Source organism: Hippopotamus amphibius, chromosome 4, assembly GCF_030028045.1.
Source record: "Hippopotamus amphibius kiboko isolate mHipAmp2 chromosome 4, mHipAmp2.hap2, whole genome shotgun sequence".
Lineage (NCBI taxonomy): Eukaryota > Metazoa > Chordata > Mammalia > Artiodactyla > Hippopotamidae > Hippopotamus > Hippopotamus amphibius.
In genome coordinates, this window is record NC_080189.1 from 144,765,083 (window position 1) to 144,787,115 (window position 22,033).

The 22,033-nt window shown below is 40.7% G+C and overlaps 1 protein-coding gene across 1 annotated transcript in view; it reads right to left on the reverse strand.

Moving 5' to 3' along the window:
- Nucleotides 1–395: 395 nt before the first annotated feature.
- The window catches only part of SLC35F4 (solute carrier family 35 member F4), a 277,820-nt gene continuing 256,182 nt past the window's right edge, over nt 396–22,033 (reverse strand). The window contains exons 4-8 of the mRNA XM_057733004.1: nt 17,257–17,476; nt 8,514–8,639; nt 6,424–6,616; nt 2,980–3,069; nt 396–637 (exon numbers count right to left, since the gene is read on the reverse strand). Coding sequence (XP_057588987.1) covers nt 396–637; nt 2,980–3,069; nt 6,424–6,616; nt 8,514–8,639; nt 17,257–17,476 — 871 coding nt within the window. The remainder of the gene's footprint in view (nt 638–2,979; nt 3,070–6,423; nt 6,617–8,513; nt 8,640–17,256; nt 17,477–22,033) is intronic.

Below are 22,033 nucleotides of genomic sequence, written 5' to 3' on the forward strand. Positions count from 1 at the left end.
TGTATCCTTTTCATGTATTTTCCTCTTATGCAATTTTTTCTGATTGAATGAAAAGGTATCAGTTCCAGGTGAGAAAAAGGTAATGACAAGCCCAAAATTTAATAGAATCTCATATTTTCAGGAAAAATTTCAAATTAGGAGGAAAATCTCCCTTCCCCCCCCCCAAAAGAGAATAAATAGAACAAGGATGAATATGTTTTAATAAAAAATTTATTATGATTATTTACACCAGTTCCTTGATAAGCATATAAATGTAAACTTTTATTGTTGGCATTATTTCACATATGACTTATCCAAATTCAGAGTTAATACTGTCATTTGAGTGTACAGGTAGTGAGAAAATTTTATTATATTCACAGAATATACATACACGTGCATCCAAAATGTGTCCCTCTTTAAGCCAGTGGTATGGACACGGTCCCATTGGCCCTGCTTCTGCTTCGCATGTGGACACTGGGATCAGCAATGTCATCCACGTGCTCCTCACTCTTCTTTTCCTTCAGGCTGTTGATGAATCTTAGGGTTATTTCGTCCCACTCCTCAGGCAATAGCATCAGCAGAAACCCAATGCAGATAATGATGGTAGCAGCCAGGCGGACCACGTTGAATATCACCTCCTGCTTCAGGAGATCCACAGCTAGGGAAGGAACAGCAACTCAGTTAGTCCATGAGTGTTTCTCAGCGTCTCTGAACACAGGTGACCAAAATCAGTGCTACTTCTAAGAGATTTCCAAAAGTTTCTCTTGTTCTCTCAAGCTCATCTTTCCTTTTTCCATGTCATTATTGATACCAATCTTTCCATTTGCTTTCCATTGCTTCTCTCTAAATCATACTTATGCTTCCAGGCAAATGCCATTTGATAGAATAACCTCTGCAGTTTTTTAGAGAATTTTTATTTTATATTGGAGCAGAGTTGATTGACAATGTTGTGTTAGTTCCAGGTGTACAGCAAGGTGATTCAGTTATACATATGCATGCATCTATTCTTTTTCAAATTCTTTTCCCATTTAGGTTATTACAGAATATTGAGCAGAGTTCCCTGTGCTGTACAGTAGGTCCTTGTTGGTTATCTATTTTAAATATAGCAGTGTGTACATGCAGTTTTATTTATTAATACTTTTCATCTGTCTCCCTTCATGCTTCTCCAGTTTCACTGGACCACTGGAGATTTTTTTAAATGAGCCAAACTTATTAATGTCTAGGCCTTTGCACGTGCTAGTCTTTTTTAAAATTTTTAATTGAGGTAAAACTCATATAAATTAAAATCAGCCATTTTAAAGTGAGTTTAGTAGCATTTTTTACATTCATTTTGTATAGCTTAATGTACCACCACTTCCATCTGGTTCCAAAACACTTTCATTACTTCAAAATAAAACCCCGTGTTCATTAAGCAATTACTCCCCAGCCCCCTAGCCCCACTCCCAACACCTAGCAACCACCAATCTGTTGTGTGTCTAGGGATTTACCTATTCTAGATATTTCCTATAAATGGAAGCATACAGTATGTGACCTTTTGTGTCTGGCTTCTTTCACTTAACATAATGTTTGCAAGATTCAACCATATTGTAGCATATGTTAGTGCTTCATTCCTTTTTATGGCCGAATAACATCCCATCATATCACAAATTGTTTATCAGTTCCTCTCTAGGGACATTTGGGTGTTTCCACCTTTAGTTGTTGTGAATAGTGTTGCTATGAACATACAAGGATATTTTTGAGTCTCTGTTTTCAGTTTTGGGGGCATGTATCTAGTAGTGGATCATATATATGCTGTTCTCTTTGCATGGGATGCTCTTCCTTCCTCTTGTCCTTCAACCAGCTAAACTCTCTGTTAGATCTCTCCCTTTACACTTCCTGCAGGAAGCCTTCTCGGATGCCTCTACTCTGTTCTCTCAGAGCTTTCACACATACCTCTATCAAAGCTATTCGCTCTCTACATTGTAATTACCCAGTTCTTTTCGTCTCCCTTCTATACTATGTAGTCCCCAGGGCAGGGACTGTGTCTTATGCAGGATCTATCACCAGTTTTAGCACAGTTGTTAGCATATACTAAGTGCTCAGAAATTATTTCCTGAATGAATGAACCCATGGATGAATGAATGGAATTCCTTGACAACTCCACTCCTCCCTGATAGGACTTTTCTCGAAATACTTTATAGTCCTGCTAGTCTTTTATACAATTTGGCACTTAATAATAAATTACTTTGTAGAATTCTAAGGTATTTCATGTATGTTGGTCTTGTTTTCCATATTCAGTAGAAGTTTCTTATGTGAACAATAATATCTTTTTTCCCAGTCTCTTCTATAGTCCTGATCACATAGTAAGTGCTCAATAAACATTTGCTGATTGTCCTGGAGCAAAGAAAGATGGCTACCTAAGACTTGAAACCATAGAATTTTAAACATAGAACTGTATAGTTATCCAGATAACCTGCTTACATTATTTTTTCCACTGACAGTTTTGGCTAGAAAGATTTTCCTGGAAAAATAGCTTTTCCTCTTGTCCCTGAAGTGAGTCAAATTGCTTTTTTCTTATATCTATCCCTCAGGGCCATCTGCTGTGCCCCCGGGAGAAGCTTTCACAGCTCCCCATGGATAGTCTGACAGGGAGCCAACACCCTGTATGTTTCCTACACTTTCATTAGTGACGTTTACTTGAGAGTCCTATGCTGGGATATCTTTTGTTTCCATAGGACTTCCTCTAAAAATACAGCAAAATAAGGTTGTCAGGGAGATTACATGAAACTCAAATGATACATCTGGTATTTAATTCTAAAAGTACGACCAAGTAAAAACAGTGTTTGTAGCTGCAAATTTCAAATCTGCTGCATAGTTATTCTGTTGTCTGCCAACTTCATGATATTTAAAAACATCTTCCCAGGCAAGGGACATAATTCACAATTGCTCAAAGAAATAGCTCAGAGTGTAAAGCAAACACAAGCAGGGGACTCCCTGTGCACACGTCAAATCGCACCGTACCTGCATTTCCAGGAACGCTGAGCACTGTCCCAATGGAGATGAGGATTGGGTATGTCAGCACCACACCAACATTTACCAGGATATTGAAGGCTGCAAAATAAAGGAGGACATACAGGATAGAGGGGAATTGATATGCTGGGCTCTTTCCTTCTTAACATAAAAGAATCAATGTCTATGCTAAACATGCCTTCTAAATTATCGGTACCATTGGTCAATTAATCCTCTAATTTTGGAGACGGATTCATATGTATCGTACCTGAAATAGTCATACTCCTTTTTCCTCCTCTGCCACCCTGGCTACCTACTCTCTTACCAATTGGCTGGCAGAGGGGGTAGGGAGCTATGCAAAGAAGTGAAATAATCAACAGAGTACACTGCTCATTAGCATATAAAGTTGGGGCAGAGGATGGAAGCTGGTGACTGATTGGGGCTTTCTCCCCTGTTACTTTATCATGCCATATTCCTGGATAAGTAAAGGCCCTAAGTGTTACTGCTGAACAGAAGATCTGTCCAAGGATGGCCCATGCTGTTTTTTTCCCTTTCTTTTGGGGTGAGCATCACATAAGCAAAGATGCATTCAATGTAATTCACTGAACCCGGGGGCCCTTTCCACATCCTGATTTGTGCACAGATAACCCCTGGAGGTCCACAGAACCAACTGAAGGTATAACTTGATACCCTTTAATTCATATCTTTGGACATTTTATGCTAAATATAAAGTTACTTAAAATAATCATCTATACAAAAATGATCAAAAATACTTGTTTTCAAAAAGAAAAACAGTTATAAATTACATACGTTATGTTAATAGATTTAAAGCCAATGTTTGTTTTAGGTTTTAGAGAAATGAGTATTAACAACTACAGAAAGTCCTCAATTCAGAATGGATCTCTAGGGAAATGACTAAAAATCATGTTGCCCGTATCTCTGTAGAACCAAAGATGGTTCTAGAACCATTCTAGTTAGGACAGTGTTTACTTTTCTGTTATCTACAATTCTTCCTTAATTAAGCTCCCTCAGTGATCTGGAGTCACTTGTGCTTGTTAGAGACAATAAGTTGGGCATCTTTATAATTTTCACACAATAGTAGTGGCAATCCAGGCAGAGGGCCCTCCTAAGTTAATAACTCCTCCTCCTTCATAGCACAGCTGCGATGGGAATGAATATTCCAGCATCTCAACTCTCTCCTCAGACGTGGGGAGTCAAATACGGCCCATTCTAACAAATTAGGAAGTTGTTAAATGCAGCACAGACCTTGCTAAATTCCCCAGCTGTCGTTTTATTGGCTGGACTGGATATTTTAGCAGATTGATAGGGAGTGTTGGTATTTGGTTGAGAACTGAGCTTTTCTCACTCCACAAGAACCAGGTGGCCTCACTGAAATGGGTGTCTGCTTTTCCTTAATTCTTTAGATAGAACACTTACAAGCTCTTTTGACAACCTAAGGACAAGAATATATAATTCAATATGTTACCTGTAGCATGGGGCCCTGCCTGAGTCTGAGTGGGTCTCGGACAAGTCAGGTCAATGGATGACCCTAATCTGCACATGGGATAAGGCCAAGCTGAGAGCAGGAGCGAGGGCAGGTGATCCCAAGCAGATTAAAGCCATAGTTACAGGTGATGGAGGGGAGGGGCGGGTCAGGGTACAGCTTGCGGTTTGTCTCTCAGATCTGTCTCCCAGCTCTGTTCTGACTAGATCATATCTGATTCCTATGGAGAAGAGAAGGTGGCCATAAAACCCGAAGCGCAGAAGCACTGAAGACTGTAAAACTCTGGGGCGTGTAACAGTCAGGAGAGAGGCTGTCCCCTCTTTTTGTCAGAGTAACCTTGGCACAGAGAGGTCTCTGTGCACTAGGGATGGGCCTGTTGGGGCAGCTCTGAGCTGGGCAGCACCACACCCAGCACGGTGTGGAGACCACAGGGTCCAGGTGGAGAAATACAGGGTCTGGCATGCGTGACGCCCAGCCAGAGCAGGCTTGCTTAGGAGCGTGTATTAGATGTGCCAAGGGATACACGCTGGTGGAGGGCTACTTTGCAGCAAGCTGGAGAGCATGGGTCACAGCTGGGGCTAAGAGTCAGTGACATTTTGGTTACGATTGTTCCCAATCAGATTTTTTTTGGCCAGGAAATGATCTAGGCACTTTTAATTGGGGTGTTTTGGTCTTATGGAAAGACTGCTATTGCTTCCTACTACTCAGTTTAGCACAGGTTATGAGCAGTCATAACTGCACCTTTTTGGCCTTTAAAAGCAGAATTCAAAGAATCAACAATTAAAGTTTGATTCTTCTCATTGGTGTTTCCTGTCTTGTTGAAGAGCTCCCCTTAGGGGCCTGGGCCACAGTAGAAAAAGATGACCCAATGTCTCTGTGGGAATGAAAATAAAGGCATTTTTCCCCCCTCCTAGGGCTTGCAGTGCTGTTTCAGATTATGTCACCTTGATAAAGAAGGACAACTGAGGGGTGGCAGATGTCCTGCAGGTCCAGTGTGGCATGTGAACGTAGAGTAGGCAGAGGGTGTTGGTCTCTCATGGAATGAGGGAAGAGGAGCAGAATGAAAATGGTTTGATTCTGAGTAGAGACACTGAGTCATTAGGTGGTGTTTTTTTGACTACTTGGTGAGGCAAGATAGGGCTTGTTATTTTGAGGTTCCTCTCATATCAAGTGACAGCACAGCTTGAAAGCAGGAGTCCCCAGGTGAAACAAACAGCCTCAGAGTCATGGAGAGTTGGGAGAGAGAACATGAAAAACATTCCAGGTGACTTTTTCTTGGTCATCTGCTAGGCACAGCCCACTTAACAGGGCCACCTCATCCAGTTTTGTCATCTTATCTTGCTCAGTGAGGGTTTCTCATCTCAAATTCATTCTCCAGACACGGCCAGCGTTGGCTGTGTGTTTAAAATGCAGATGTGAGCCTGTCACCTCCCTGCTTAAAGATCATTAAGTGGATTTGAAATCCAAGCCCCTCAGCATGGCTTTCTAGGCCCTCCCATGACCTGCTGCCCTGCTGAAGCAGGCATCATCTCCTTCCTTCCTCCCCATTCCTCCTGCACTAGGTGGTCCTGCCATTTGGATCCACTTTGAGTTCCTTGAATGCACCTTGAATCCACTCTGTCCTTCTGCCTGACATACTGTGCCATGCATGGAACACAATAACATCATACAGTACATCACGCAGAATGGATGAAGCCGCTTGAGACCAGTAGTGATCAGAGGGGCTGGGCCTCCAGCGCAGCCCCTAACCCATGCGCGGCATACTAGTTGGATAGCTCTGATCTAATCAAGCAATAATCTGTAAAGAACCTCACAATGGTTAACCAACCTTAGATAAGTTTAGGAAACAGAGGACGGGGTACTCAAAGGAATAATCCTACTATGACAATTTAACTCTCCAAGGAAAGGATAAGTGACATAGGGAATGGGAGGCAAAACCCGGGACCACTTACCCAGCCAGAGCCCTGCCATCCCGCAGAGACAGCCCCACGGCAGAGCTGCAAATGAGGACCAGTGCTCCACCTTGGTGAAATACAGGATGACCGGGGTGAAAGAGATGAAGATTAGATTGAAGAAACCCAATGTGGAGACAAAGTGTGCCGCTTCACCAAAGTTGGCACTTCCGAGAAACATCTTAAACAAAACCTAGAATGGAAAAGGAACTCGTTAGCCGCATGGTCAGGGACATTGTTGTATCAGAAAGACAAGTTCTACATCATGAACTAACTGGCCCAGGGTTTCTGCTCTATGTCTTCTTATCCCACTGTCTCCATGGCACTCAATGGGCTGCTGAGATAAGGAATTCAAATGCCCTCTAGCCTTCATATAAAACAGCAAATGCCATAAAATGAATTCCACTTGGTGTGCCACAGGGGTATGGCTCCCTAGGGAAAACATCATCAGTTATGGGTATAGCATGGATGATAAATGAGTGTAGACAAGCCCAGAAACATCTAGGATTGAGATGCCATCAGTTCTTTCCTTCAAGCAGGGGATTCATTTTACCCTTATTTGACAGGTACTGAAAACTAAACTGCAAAGAGAGAACCTGTCATTATGTTACAGAGAAAAATAATAACAATACCTTGGATTTATAAGCACCTTTCTCTCTGAGCCCAAAATATTTTCACAAGTACTGTATTTATTCTCCAGATTTTAAAAAAGATTGTTTTTGTTTTAAGGATTAGAAATCTGTGTACAGAGAAAGATGGCAAGGAGATGTAAATGGCTACCCTAAAGCACACATTGGGCTGGGGAGGAACTGGGTCTCTAGTCCATATTTCCTGGCTTTTTAATCCCTATCCTTCCTTTATTGGTCCTCAAACAATGTAGCACACAGTAGATCTTTTCTATGGTGCACATACGACTTTGTGCATGTCAGGAAATATTACCACTCTCAGAATGAACACATCTGTAACATGGTCGGGAGAACTCTCTCTATAAAAGAACCATCCCAGGCATAAAGCAAGCCCAGGTATTGCTTTCAATTTCAACTAAACATATTATTTTTTCTCTTGAGAGACTTAAGAAAACTTGAGTACATGCTAGGGGTTTTTGGTCACATCAGATATCTCAGTGGAGTCTCGGTTGGGGGCAAGTTAGACATGAATGGTGATTGAGTGTACACTTCTCAAGCTTGTCACAGAATCCATGGGCCAGGAAATGTCAATATGGAAATAGACACAATGTCCTCTGAGCTGCAGAGTTGGTGAATAATGAGAACAGCATCCAGGAGGAATGCAAAGGGCACTTTCTGCCTTTCAGAGAGGATTTTCTCATTGAAACAGCAAGAGAGGTGAAAGTGGAACAGTTCTTTAGCTACATCTAGGTATTTGGCTCTGAAAAGTGGAGCTTCAGTGAACAGCCTTTTAGATCTGCTCTCTTAGTCCTCACTTCTGAAGTCAGGGGCAGTGACTTTGAATAGAGCTTTCACTGATAACAGCCAGCTACCGTGGCTAACTGAGTATATAGTACAGAGCCAGAGTATCCGTCAGAGAGGAAAAGAGGCTCTTCATTTAGCTAATAACATGATGTGGGGTTAATATGTCACAACCAGTTAACTCTCAAATGATAGCTGGTTTATGATTTTTAACACCTCGTAGTTGAAATAATGACCCTTGGTAGTTAAATGAAAGAAACACTGAGAAGTCTTTCTTGACTCCTGCTACAACTGGCTGATGATTTGGGAGGGGTGGGGGCATGGACCACAGGCTTTGGAGTTGACCAGTCTGAGTTTAAATCTTGTCTCTTTCACTTCCTGGCTGTATGACCTTGAACAAGTTACTTAATCTTTCAAAGTCTCAGTTTCCTCATCTGAAAAGTGGGGATAAGTACCTATGCCTGATAAAAGTGTGTTAACACAGGTGAAAATTTCTGGCAAGTGCCCAACTTGTAGCAAGCACTCAATAATTGGTACTTATTATTTAAACCATCTTTTTTCTTTTTTTTGCTAGCCAAGATTTTCTTTGCCCTTCCTTCCTTTATTATTTTAAAGTGTAAGCTACAAATGACAGTTGAGTACATGAGAAAGTGCAGAAAATACCTTATACAGTGCAGATGTCGAGGCTGAGCCCACTGCAAATGCCACTCCTATGATGGAGTCCGCGTGGAAGTTATCTGCATACGCCATCATGACAATGCCAGTGATCGCCATTATCGCAGCCACTATCTGTCAAGTAGAATGCAAAGACAAAAATTGTTTTTAATTGACAACTCCATACCCCAGGGCAAGCAATTGAAGACTTCCTGGGAGTTGCTATATGCTTCCTCAAACCCAATGACCTCTTGTACATCACTGTTTAAATGTAAGAAGGGTCAGTATTAGCAAGAAATCCATGTGGTCATGAGACATCCAGGCAGAGAATACAAAAGCTGCTCACATTCTAATTAAGGGCTTGTAATTTTAGTTTAATGTTTTAGCTCAACTTTCTAGAGACTAATACCCATAGTGGTGAGATAAATTTAATGGGAAGTCACTTCTTAGCATTTTTCAACTATACTGTGTTCTTTTCCTTCAAATAATTCAGCATACATTTTAATCAGCTCCTTGGATCAATGCGTGTTTCTGAAGATCTCCACATAACCAGAACTTGATTATGGAGACATAATATTGATGCAGCTAAGAGGCAAATTTTAGGCCAAAGTGAAGAAAGGGAAGAGAATAAATAAATTTTCAGAGTGATTTATAATGAGCGAGCTGAGTTTGCACTGTCACTTGGAACTTAGAGGCTAATTCTTCCTTTTGTTTACATGCATATTAAGCCACAGAAAGATAATTTCATTCAATTATTCTAGAGCATTAGCTATATAAAATGAAATATTAATAATCTGATTGAAATCATAATGGTTTACTGTAAATTAATACGATCCTTGGTATATTTCAAACAGGAGTCCACTTCCTTTGTGAAACGCTAGTTGGCATCTGTTTCTTTAGTTGTCTTGAACTGGTTTTACTGGAAAACATTTTAAAACTGCAATAAACAGTAAAACAACAATCCTGGACTAGGAAACACTACATCATTTCCTCATGAAATAGTCTCACTTGACTTTGAAATCACGATGCAACTTTGTGGGAAATTTAAATATAGCTGGTGATTAGTTTTGTTAAGCTTCAGTTCTGAGTATTCCCAAGTAAAGCAGTTCCTCTATGGACAGATTTCTCACATATGTGATTTTTTTCCTGACCCTTTGAAATGTTATTAGTGAATTATTCATTACAACAAAACGTAGGTCTTTAACATATAACTGGAGACTTGCTGGAGGCCAGTGCAAAGTACAATAATGATGACACATCATTTAGATGCTGTTGCAGCATTTCTTTTGTTAATGACCACCCAAAGCGGGTCACAGCTGGTTTCAGAGATAGCTCCATACTAAAGCCTCTTTTATGACAAACAGAGGAGTACTTGAGAACAGACACCGACTCGTCAGCGGTGAAAAACTGTCTTCATAAAGCGTTATCTGGGAGGCTGCTTGATGGGGGGTGTTGCTCGTGCTGAGTGAGTATCACAGTCTCTAAAGCTTCCAGGCACGTGTTGCAGTTAGACTGCGGCTCAGACCGTAGGGAATAGAATGTAATACACACACCATTAGGTGTCGAGGAAATCTTCCAAACAGGAAGTGATAGACTCATAAATAAACATGGTGAAGTGGTTATCTAGACCTGGAAATTCTGGGAGGGTTATCCTTTTCTTTGATTTGGGGGTTTACAATTCAGCCAGGGATTTACAGCATTTCTTTGGGCCATCTGATGTCAGAGAAATGAAAAGTTACATTAGACACTGGCAGTTTCTGGTTTGTTTTTGTGTTTAATTAATGTTCATGGGTTAAAGTATTCAGGTGCACAGAGAGATTTCCCTCAAAATACTGATCTTGTAGGATAATAAGTTTGAATTAATATTTGTTTTCTTCTTACCAAACAACAGTTGTATTTTCTTGGTCAAATAAACAGGTAGTTTCTTCAAGACAGGGATAATAGAACACCATGTTAATCCTAATGAACTTTAATAACATGATGTGCTGTTTCATACCTAAAATTATTAGAATTATACAATATCTTGGTTTAAGCCATTGTGTATAATATATAATTCTTGGCTTAGGGAATTCCAAAAAAAAAAAAAAAACAGTCCATACCAAAGAAAAGGGGGGAACAAAAACAAAAACACTGTCTGGAAAGTGTTGTACATTTAATACCATTATCCTCAGGATATGAACCTGGTTGGGAATGCTTCCTTTTCTGAGTCAGCCATTAGTAAAAATACATACACACTATATTTCTACTGTAAGTTTTCTCAAGATAGGAATTGGACATGGACAAAGATTACATAATTTTATAGCAATTCAGAATTATAACCATGATGAACCTCTTAAAGATCTCTATTACATTTTATATTCAAGTGCTTGTGAAAATATTAGCTCAGACCACTTAAATTGACATATCAATTACACCAGTGTCTCTTTGAATTGCGTTTTCATGAAGAGAAGCATTTTTCACTTCAGGGAGCCAGACAGCGCTGTTCGTTAAGTTCCAAAAGCATGAAAATCTGAATATTTGCAATGTTAGAAAAATTCCTCTCTACAGTATGAACAGTTATTTATAGGTTAATAATCTATAGGTTATATACCTGGTGGGGAAAGATAATTTATTTTCCACATTTCTATTTAAATTTTACAACCACCTGATAGAACAAGTTCTCTATGGCCATGTTTAATTTTTTTTTCAATATGTTTCTTATCTACACAGTTGGGACTAAGGGAAGGGAGCTTAGTTAATCTAGAAAATGCAGGGAAGCGTGTGGCAGGCTCACTGGAGTAGTCGTTTGGATGATCTAGGAGTGGTCCTACCTGGCACCACTGGTTAACTGCAGAGTAAATATTCTTGAGATTTCTGGAGAACACGTAACCCACGCACAGGTCTGAGTCACGTGCATTTGCAGAAGTAATCAATCATTAAGGAAGGATTAATAGTCTGTCTTCTCAACCAAAAAACACAAAATGATTCTTCTTGGGCTCAGGACCCTGGAAATGTACCTGCAGGAAGCCAACACTTTAAATACTGTGTCAGAAGTGCTCACATGTGACATCCACATGCTGGCAAACACAAAAACGCTTCCGAGCACATTAGCATCCATAGGATGGACTCCTCTGCTGAAAACGCACCATCACGTGGTGCTGCCTGCTTGGCTACAGAACAACATGGCTCTCCTCACAGCCTCCTCCCGTTCCAGCCCCATAACCAACCGGAGGTGTCAAAGTAAGATGGAAACCCACCACTACCATTACTTGAATTGGACTTGGGTGAAAATGTTAGTAACCATGGTGACCAATGCCTCACTTTTAAGCTTCTAACCCTCTGGGTTCTCTCGCATCATGGTGTGCCCACCTGGGGTGAGTACCCTGAGGAAGAGGACTCATTTAGCCCATTATCCTTGCATGCTCCTGGAGTGACGTCACCGCCGGAGCCAAACACCTTCCTCTGTGAGCTCAGTCTCCTTTGAAGGCTTCCCCATCAACTCTCAGGGCCAATCAGAGGGGGGCCATGAGGTGGTTTGAGCGTGTTCTTAAAGCCCAAAGAGGCCTTTAACAGTAAACATTTGGTGATTTTCTCATTGAGTTGTGTACCACCTGGGCCCTGCCTGAAAGCTAGGTTTCTTTCCCTTCTCAAAGAGTTTGTGTAGATTAAGGCTAGAGAAATATCTGGCTCTTGGCTGATTTTTATCTTCCTTTTTTTCCTCTTTTGACTCGGGCCCTCAAAACCCACAAGGGTCCAGCCCATCTCTGGATCTCCGGGAGGGTTGATCAGCCTCATTACAGGCACTGTGCTTCCCACTGACAAATGATTTCCAGAACTATTATTCGCATAACAATATCAGCTCTTCTAGGATTCAGGGTATTGAGATGAACCTTTAATTGCTTCTCTTTCTAACTGTAACCCAAATGTCTTTCCTTAATTTCTCATGTGGTTAACCCTGTTTCTGGAGCTGGGTGGAGCAGGGAGGAGCTTCACCAGCCCACAATGGACCTTAAATCTCAAGCCTACGTCAGGCTCTGAAATGGGGGGCCTCAAAGCTATACTGCTGGCTGGGCTGCACGCAAGTTCAAGACTCAAGGTCAGCAGCTGAAGGTGGGATATACATTAGTAGCTTAGCCAATGAGACCTACACTGATGATCATCCTTCTTCCCTCTGCATATATTTGGATAGAGTCCATTTTCAGGGAACCAGGGCCACACAGAATCCTTAAACTTGTCCACATGTTACCTTTAAGCTTCCATAAAGAAGAGCCATCTGTTTTACTCAGAGCCGATGAGATTGGACAAGAGTTGATGAGTGAGAAATAAAAGAGGTAGGCAGACCACAGCCTTCTGAATACTGTGTGTATGTGAGTGGAGGTGGTTGGGTCCCTGGGGCAGGTCAAGCATGTGTCTCAAACTAAGATTCCCATCTTCCAGCCCCCTGCCACAACACATACATATCTTTTTTTATATTAAAAAAAAACGCATCTGAAAATTATCCCAAAGGGAGACCAGGATGGACAAGAAGGAAAGAAATCCCAGAAGGAAAGACTCAAGAGTGTGTGTGGAAGGTAGACGAGACCTATTGACTGCACTTGGTTGACAGGGGTTATGGGTTCCCTATGGGCATAGAATCGGAGAGCCTTTCCAACTCAGCTTTCCCCTTCCTGTATTCGTGAATCATTCTCCTACCAAGAGGGGGATGAAAGGGGCTGAGTTCCATCCTCTACTGCCTCCCCCACGATGGTTCTAGGCAGAGGAGTCTGCAGGGCACATGAATGAAACGTTACTGCATAAATGTCAATCAAAGGCAAGATGGAAACAAAAGATTGCCTTGAATCTTATCTAAATATGTAATATTGGCACAAATCATTGACTGATTTAGAGTGCCCTGGAGCTCCATTTGAATTCAGAGAAGAGCACTTTCAGCAATGAAAGACTCCATTTAACTGACTAGTTCTTGGCAGATGGAAGAAAGTCTCCAAAAGAGCCACAGTTTGGGAAACTAAACACATGGGGACCCAATTATACCTAGAAAATATGTGGGTGCCAAACAAGAGACACAAATTCATCTCCTAAATCTGCTATAAAAGTTGGGGTCCGCTGAACCATCCCCCGCCCACCAATTTTCTTCATATGTTCAAGGGAATTTGAAAATGAATGAAGATTTTCATTTAATAATATAAAAATAAAAGAGGGACAAGACCTGAAAGGGTGTTAATTTTCTAGTCTGATGTTTACTTTTCAATGGACACGAGTGACAGAAAAGAAAACCTGAAGTAGTGGCTCATTTTTTTTTTTTCTGAGGAGAGCGTATTTTTAAACTAAGGTGATTTTCTGGTTCTGGTGAATTTAAGAATGCTAGCTAAACAAAACAGGATCCTGGAGATGGGAAAAACACCCATCTTCAATGCTGCAAGAACTGGATTCTCACTGAGCAAAATTTTTGCAACTAAAAAGAAAGGCCTTTTAAAGAAGTTTACTAATTTCCACAGGATAATCATATATCAGTTTAAGCAACTACTTATGAAAAAGTTTTTTAACACACCAAAGCTTATTAGCAAATTAGTTGAAAGGATTTCATAATAGAAAAATAAATGTATGACAGATTACCTTTCCATCTGTGATTCAATCAATATTCCAAGGAAACTAAATACTACAAGTTATTCAAAATATGTAATTAGTTTTTATGTGAGCATTGCTAATTCTGGCCAACTGGTGCTCCAGATAAACCTGTATTTACTGATACTATAATGTAACTTATCCTTCATTCTGCTCACGGTTCATTTTGATGTGAAAAATAGAAGTAGGGGAGGCCACATGTTTCATCTTAACGGGTGATCATTCTTGGGGTCATGCAAATGAGAATTGTAATCCCCAAACTATCTTCTTCTGAACTACTGAAGAGTTAGAATGAGTCAAAATATACATTTTGCTTTGATGACTGAAAGCAGCCCTCACATTTTAAAAAAAGAGTAGTCCAAGTGGGATGGCATCTACAGGCTGTGTCCTATTTATGGATGTAGGCAATAAAAGCTGCATTTATGATGTCAGTACTCTATTTGCCCTCCTCTAATTTCTTAAATAACCTAATTATACATGTTCTCAATATGTCTCAGGAGGAAAAGAATTGCTGACATGGTCAAAAGGCAAAACGCTGAGTATGTTTTGGTGCTTCTTATATTCCATGGCCTGATTGTGGGCACTATTAAAATTACACCTTGACATTCTTCTAGAACATGGTGTTCAACCCTTCCTAATGTTTCACAGTGAGAAGTGAAGCACCTCCTGTCATTTTAAAAGGAAAATATCTGACTTCTTCCAGCATGCCTGACATTAATGCTTACTATTTTGTCATGATGTTTTAATTTATGTATTACTTATTAACAACTACTTATTGGTTACTTAATAATTTTTCTATCAGGTCTCATTACTTACAGATGCTGTATTAGTTTCCTGAGGCTGCTGTAACAAATTACCACAAACTTGGTGACTAAAAACAGCAGAAATCTATTTTCTCATAGTTCTGGAGGCCAGAATTTCAAAATCAGGGCAGGGCCATGTGCCCAACAGCAGCTCTGGGAGAGAGTAACACACTCCTGCCTCTTCCAGGTTCTGGTGGCTACCCGGGCTTTCCTGGGCTTGTGGCCGCATCACTCCAATCTCTGTCTCTGTGGTCACACTGCCTTCTCTTCTGCGTTTCTTTCCTGTGTGTGTCTCTTATCAGGATACTTGTTATTGGACTTAGGAGCCACCTAGATCAACCAGGACGATCTCCTATTTGCAAAATCCTTAAGTTAATTATGTCCGCAAAGACTATTTTTACAAGTAAGGTCATAATCACACATTCTGGGGATTAGGGCATGGACACCTTATTGGTGGCCACAATTCAACCCACCACAGATGCCAATTTTAAAATAGCCATGCTTTGTAGCTGCTAGGCAGATTTCCTAAATCTGCCATTTAAATGTTACACAGCTGAGTTTTTCCTCCTAAAAGTCCTCAAATAAACATTAAGCCTCTTTTGATATGACTTCTTGCATAAGTAAGTTCCATGGTTAAATGCATTCATTCACTCTAATACAATTAATTTTCTCCCTGGTAAATCTAGTAGTGAATGTACTGATTTCCTTTTGGTATTCACATGACACTGAAAGAGCAGAAAAGCCCCCACATCTCCTTTCTTGCCCTCTCTTCTGAAAAGGCCCTCCAAATTCTCATGAGTGATCCGTGGTGGTGGTATAGAGAAAAGAGAAAGATCTTGTAAGCATGAGTTCATTCACTATATCCTTAAATATGTAGAGTCTCTACCTTGTCCCTTGTATTATTCTAGGTGTTAGAGATAGAGGCAGAACTAGTTTCATGGGCATATGATCTGTGCAGATGCACGGGGCCCCATGATGTTGCCGTCTTGAAATTACTCACAATTTTTTCAACAGGGGGCCTGCATTTTTCCTTTTCACTGGGCCCCACAAATTATGTAGCCCAAGGTGAATGGATCAGTGAGCAACATAAAGAAGGTTCTTGTTCTCCAGGACTTATCAGGGTCCCTGATGGTGGACAGCCAGGACCAGTGCTTCATGTGTAAAAATATGATGTTAAGCCCTTTGGGTATGAAATCTAAGATTAGCTAGTGGAGAATGAGTGTGGGACCACATCTGGTAGAGTCTAATGGAATCACGGACTGATTCAGAGTTTCTCATCTTGTCTTCCGCTGTAGCTTTCCACTTCTTGTTCAGGTCAAGTTTCAGTTCTCAATTTCTGAGCGGCATCTCCCAAGATACAACCAGAATTAGCTAATTGCTGATTGGTTATTAAGAAAAAGTTTTCAGGATGATGGCTATCACTAACTCTCTAATATAGACATGAGTTTAGTGGGGCAAGGACCCTGGAATCATTGCAACAAGAGCAATATTTTGATAGCGAAATATGTTTCGAATCCAGTCTTGGACATCTTTTTCAAAGAACAGTAATTGTGTGATGTTTGCCTTCTGGAAAAAGGCTATGCATTTGGACCTCCTTTTAAAGAATTATTTACTCAATATTTTCATCATGGTGGCATGCCAGATTACATGAATGAGACCTGGCTCCTTACATCTGCATGGCTTTCAATCAATCTAACAAAGATCAAGCATACAAAAAATTTTTATTTCTATATCCATGGTACCACTGAGAGGGATAAACTCAGAACTGAAGTGGTTGGTGGAAGTTTAATGCAGTTCAATTAAGGAGTTATACCCCAAAGTACAAGTTGTTGCTTTTTGTTCCAAGTATAGATTAGTCACACTAGAGATATAGCCACTTTTAACAGCATTGTGCCATCACTGGTGACTTTAATTACTGTTTGGTAACCTTATCTACTCACACCAATATTAATTAAATCCATCTCTGGAGGGGGGAAACATGAGGGAATTGCTCCAACATATGTTGATTGGGAAAAAAAGCAAATCATAATCTTTACTGTGGCTAATTTTCTCAGACCCTTGTTTCCTGAGGACACAAGGAGTTGATCACAGCATTAATTCTAAAAAAAGAACTTCTTTTCCCTGAGTGCCTCCTATTGAAATCAGCTGACTGCCCAATGGAAATAACCTCTTTATCCTCTTGTGATGTTGTAACTGCCTGGGCGTCCTAATGCATCTTCAAATTTCAATCTGTACTCAGAACCAATGGGAAAAGTTTTGCAGAAACTCCACAGAACAAAGTGGCTCTCCTGACACCAAGGATTTATGATTAAATGCAGCCTTACACATTGAATCAAGTGTGCCATTACCCTCACTCCCATGAACCTGTCTTTCAGCACGATCCACGACAGCAAGAAGACAAAGGCTTTGTTACAACAGAACAGAGCAGAGACATCCGTGGCTGTCAGCTTCTTTAAAGCCAGTAAATACAGGTAATTAGTCAAAGTCCATAGAATAGAAAAGGGAGCAGTTCTTTTAAGAAAGAGCTTCAACGTCAGACCATCTTCTCCAAAAATTCGGCTGCATTCCCTAGGGAAGAAACAGAGGTTAATAGTCAGGTATGAATTTTCACACATCTTATGTGGACTCTTTTTTTTTTTTTTTTTAAGGGATAGTTTTTTTTAAATTTATTTATTATTTTTTGGGGGGTACACCAAGTTCAATCATCTGTTTTTATACACATATCCCCGTATTCCCTCCCTCCCTCAACTCCCCCCCACCCTCCCTCGAGTCCCCCCCACCCTCCCCGCCCCAGTCCTCTAAGGCATCTTCCATCCTCGAGTTGGACTCCCTTTGTTATACAACAACTTCCCACTGGCTATCTATTTAACAGTTGGTACTATATATATGTCTATGCTAGTCTCTCGCTTCGTCTCCGCTTCCCCTTCACCCCCGCCCCAAACCTCAAGTTCTCCAGTCCATTCTCTGCATCTGCATCCTTGTTCTTGTCACTGAGTTCATCAGTACCATTTTTAGATTTCCTATATGTGAGTTAGCATACAATATTTGTCTTTCTCTTTCTGACTTACTTCACTCTGTATGACAGACTCTAGGTCTATCCACCTCATTACATATAGCTCCATCTCATCCCTACTGGGCATATACCCAAAGAAAACCATAATCCCAAAAGAAACATGTACCATAATGTTTATTGCAGCACTATTTACAATAGCCAGGACATGGAAGCAACCAAAATGCCCATCGACAAATGAATGGATAAAGAAGATGTGGCATATATATACAATGGAATAATACTCAGCTATAAAAAGGGATGAGATGGACTAACTCTTGACAGCCATTTCAGGCAAGAGCACAAACCCTCAAGAACCATCATTCATCTGTGGAACCTACTGAGCCCAGTGTTGCCACCTACAGGCTGTGAGTGCAAAGGGTTCCGTGGAGGAGTCCACATCTCCCAGGCGCAGAGCAAAGCCTTTCCTACCCATTCTCTGGAGATTCCTGGGGGCAGCCATTCTGCTGTTGCAGAACATTCTCAGAGAAGCCTGGAGAAATTCAGAAATGAGTGGTTGCTGGAATTACTAGCTATTTGAAGAGACAGAAGATGCTTTTCCAATGGAAGAATGCGACAGGATCAAGACGGTTGCTACTGTTTGAGTAGGCTGCAGACCACATGCAGCCTCACATATCATGTGAAGCCACGCACACCTTGGGATTTTATTATTCCTAAAACATTATGCCTCCTTCTAACATATCTGCTCAATGGACTAATTTCCTTTTCCTCTAGCATTTTTAAGGCAGAAAGAATGAAGGAAGCTTCTGTGATAACCTCCAAATGGTAAAAAAATAAATAAAATTCAGGTTGCATTTATGTACAAACACTTGGCCATTCTGGAGGAATCGTCTGGATTCATTGTGTAAAAATAGGCATTTCAGTTAAAACTTTGATGTGCTTGGTTTTTGACTAAATTGATTACTTAGCCCAAAGGATTATTTTAATCAAAATGCTGAAGCTAGCGATACGTATACGTAATATTGAAAGTGATAGAATAACAGTGCCTTGTTGACTATGAACTGAAAACAGGCTGGGAAAATTCAGCTTTATGTGTTTTACTCAGTTGCCCAATGAAAGCTTGTATTCATGAACAACAATCTTGTGCCAGGCATTATATTTTCAAGAGTAGTATAAATATCCTGTTTAAAGCAACAGGTTATTCATATTTGTACATATATAATGTTTATAAATCTATTCAGATGGCTCTAGGTAGTACTAGTTTCTGGTTTCTCTTCTAGCTCTTTCTGAAGAGAAATAATTGGGCCTCAAAGTATTGCAAAGCAAAATAATCTCCAGCCAATATTTGCCTCCCATGAAGAATTTACCCCACAGGAGGATGACATGGGGGCTGGCGGGGTGGAGGGTGTGACAGAGTCGTCAGGCTCCAGGCACAGGGGTACAGCCTTCAAAACCAAGTCTCATAGTAAATGTTGCTTCCAAGCAGCTGAGAACACAGGGAATCGTAGGCCAGTGATTCTGGGAAGGTTAAAAATGCATCTTGAACTTGTAGACACTCATGTCGTGGTTTTACTTTCATGTGGGAGACAACCAAAATGGAATGACTTTCGTAAAATGAAAATGGAACTTCCCGAAGCTAAATTTTAACTTGAAGGAGACAAAACTTCAGTGAAGGGACTAAATAAGCCAGAGGCAAAGCCTTTCGCAAAGTAAACAATTTGCATGTGCTCACACACACAAGAAAATGGATGGCCTCTCTGTTTTGTTTTATTGAAGGATAGTCGATTTACAATATTATAGAATGGACGGCCTTTCTAAAGCCCTGCTGTTGAGATACTTGAAGTCAGAGGCACACACAGAGCAAGCAGCAGTCTTCACAGAGCATCTGGGCACACGTTTTACGTTCTGTACTCAATAGAGGGATTTGCTTCATGAGAAGTCTGCCAGGGAGAGCTGGAGTGGAGAGTCGTGGGTTTATCCTGACATCTATAACTGCTAAATGTCCTTTAAAGTACACATTTATTAAGAACCACAACAAACCCATTTCTGATGAAAGGACTTCTTTTCTTATCACTGGCCCTAGCCAGTGATGGTTCTTCCTTCCCAGAACCCACCATCATGCTGGGTAGAGTACTCTCCAGCGAAGACTCTGGATTCAGGAGAGGGAACACCCTGCCCCATGGGGAAGCCAGCAGAGGCGCTCGGATGGGGAGAGTCCCCAGGCAAAGCGCTGCTTCCAGGCAGAGACCCTTGGCTTGGTTCATCCCGGCCCCCAGGTGTTGGCTTCCTCCTCGTTGCCCTTTCTTGCCTTCTCCTCCCACTGCCAATCTTCTCCCCACTGTCACTGGTGTTACAAGAATTAAAATGCTCTCCATTCAAAGCCAGTTCACCTGGGTAAAACCTTCTGCCATGTAAGCATTAAGTGCTGGGAAAAGTGAAATTTTTTTTTTAAAGATGGATTTCTACAGAGAAGGAAATAACAATAGCAGGTCTCTCCTTGGGATGATGAAATCAGAATCTCTAGACAAGAGGCATGGACAGCGGGCAAAACTTGGAAAGATGCTTAGAGGCCGGGGGACACTAGCTATGTAACTGCTCATCATTGTTTCAGCAGCTGCTAGTTACAGAACCCTTTCTGTGTGCCACACAGCATCTTAGCACATGTCATAGCTTCCTGACATATGGCAAAGACATCTTTGGCTCTAGTTTCATGCTTTCTAGAATTTTTTTCCTTAAGAAATTAACCTTTGATACCCTTTTGATATACCATCAAAACTATGGTATATAATTTTTTTCTTCTTAAATTTCAAATTCACCTGAGGCAATTGAATTCTCTTGATAGTATACAAATGGAACAACTGAAATATCAAAAACTACTTCCAAATGAACAATCCTTACCATCTAGATTTGATACTTTGCTGAAAATTCTTTTGATGGTAGTGATAAGAAAAAAACTGGAAATGCTTTCATAGCATTCAAGAGAAAAGGAGAAAATAGAGGGTCTGGCGCTATGGGACAAATCCTGTTTTCAGTCTTCTACACTAACTCTGTTTTCCCCCTGTTCTGCCATGAGAGCTTCAGGGGGTGTCTTCTTGGCAGATGGTGTTAATGGGTCTTCAGGGAAAAAAGATCAAGGATCTCAGGATTTTCTGGCAATGTTTACCTCTCCTGTGGAGAAGGCCGCTGGAGAATATTCCCTTCAAAGACAATGTTTTCTGCTTGACAATAAAAGCTCTTTGATGCAGTTTCATAAATGGTCGACTTCACACTAGGCACTAGCAGGTGGAGGTGTCTTGTCAAGTCACAGATTTCGCTAAGTTCAGAGTTAGTTCAACATGAGAGATGTGGTGAAGATGAAACTCATTCCCCAAACAACACTTCTGTCAGCAGGAGCCTCTCGTTGTAAATGTGTTGTCTTAAGTAAAACTAACTTGGCTTGCTTTGAGGTGCTCTGAGATATTACTTCCCATACTAAACTCTGGCTGTTCTTCTCAGCATGTGAGCCTAAACCACCAAAACACATGGTATGGGTAAACGGAGGTATTTTCAAACAGAGAGAATTTTATTCTGATAATCATGTCTCCTGCAATCATGTATTAAATATTATTATTTAAGAAGATCTTATGCCCCAAGATCATGTCTATTTTCATGGGAAGAGATAGTATTTTTAGCAATCCCAAACAGGTGTAAGGCTTTTTTCTTCCCTCCAAACCAGAAAACATTTATCATTCTTGAATTGGTTTTTGTTTCTTTAATGACAGGTGAATGTTCATGGATACACATGGGAAATCAGCTCACAGTGGGACTTCAATATTCCCAGGCACTTCCAAACTAGTGATGGAAATTGGAAGTTGAAGATAAAGCCTTCACAGTGTCTTAAGTTTTTAAGATCAGTCTTATAATGCACCAATGATAACAGTCATTTCTTCCTTTCATTAGATAAAAGGGCAAGAATGAAAAGTTATTTTGGCTTCTGCAAGACAAATTTATTGCTGTTCTTCTGAGGAGCAGTAAGCAGGTGAAAAAACTGTTGCTCTCCCACTGACATTGCTGAGGTCAAGACTACTGTTTTCTCTTGGTGATCGGGGTTACTGTCCTTAAACTACTCCTTAGTT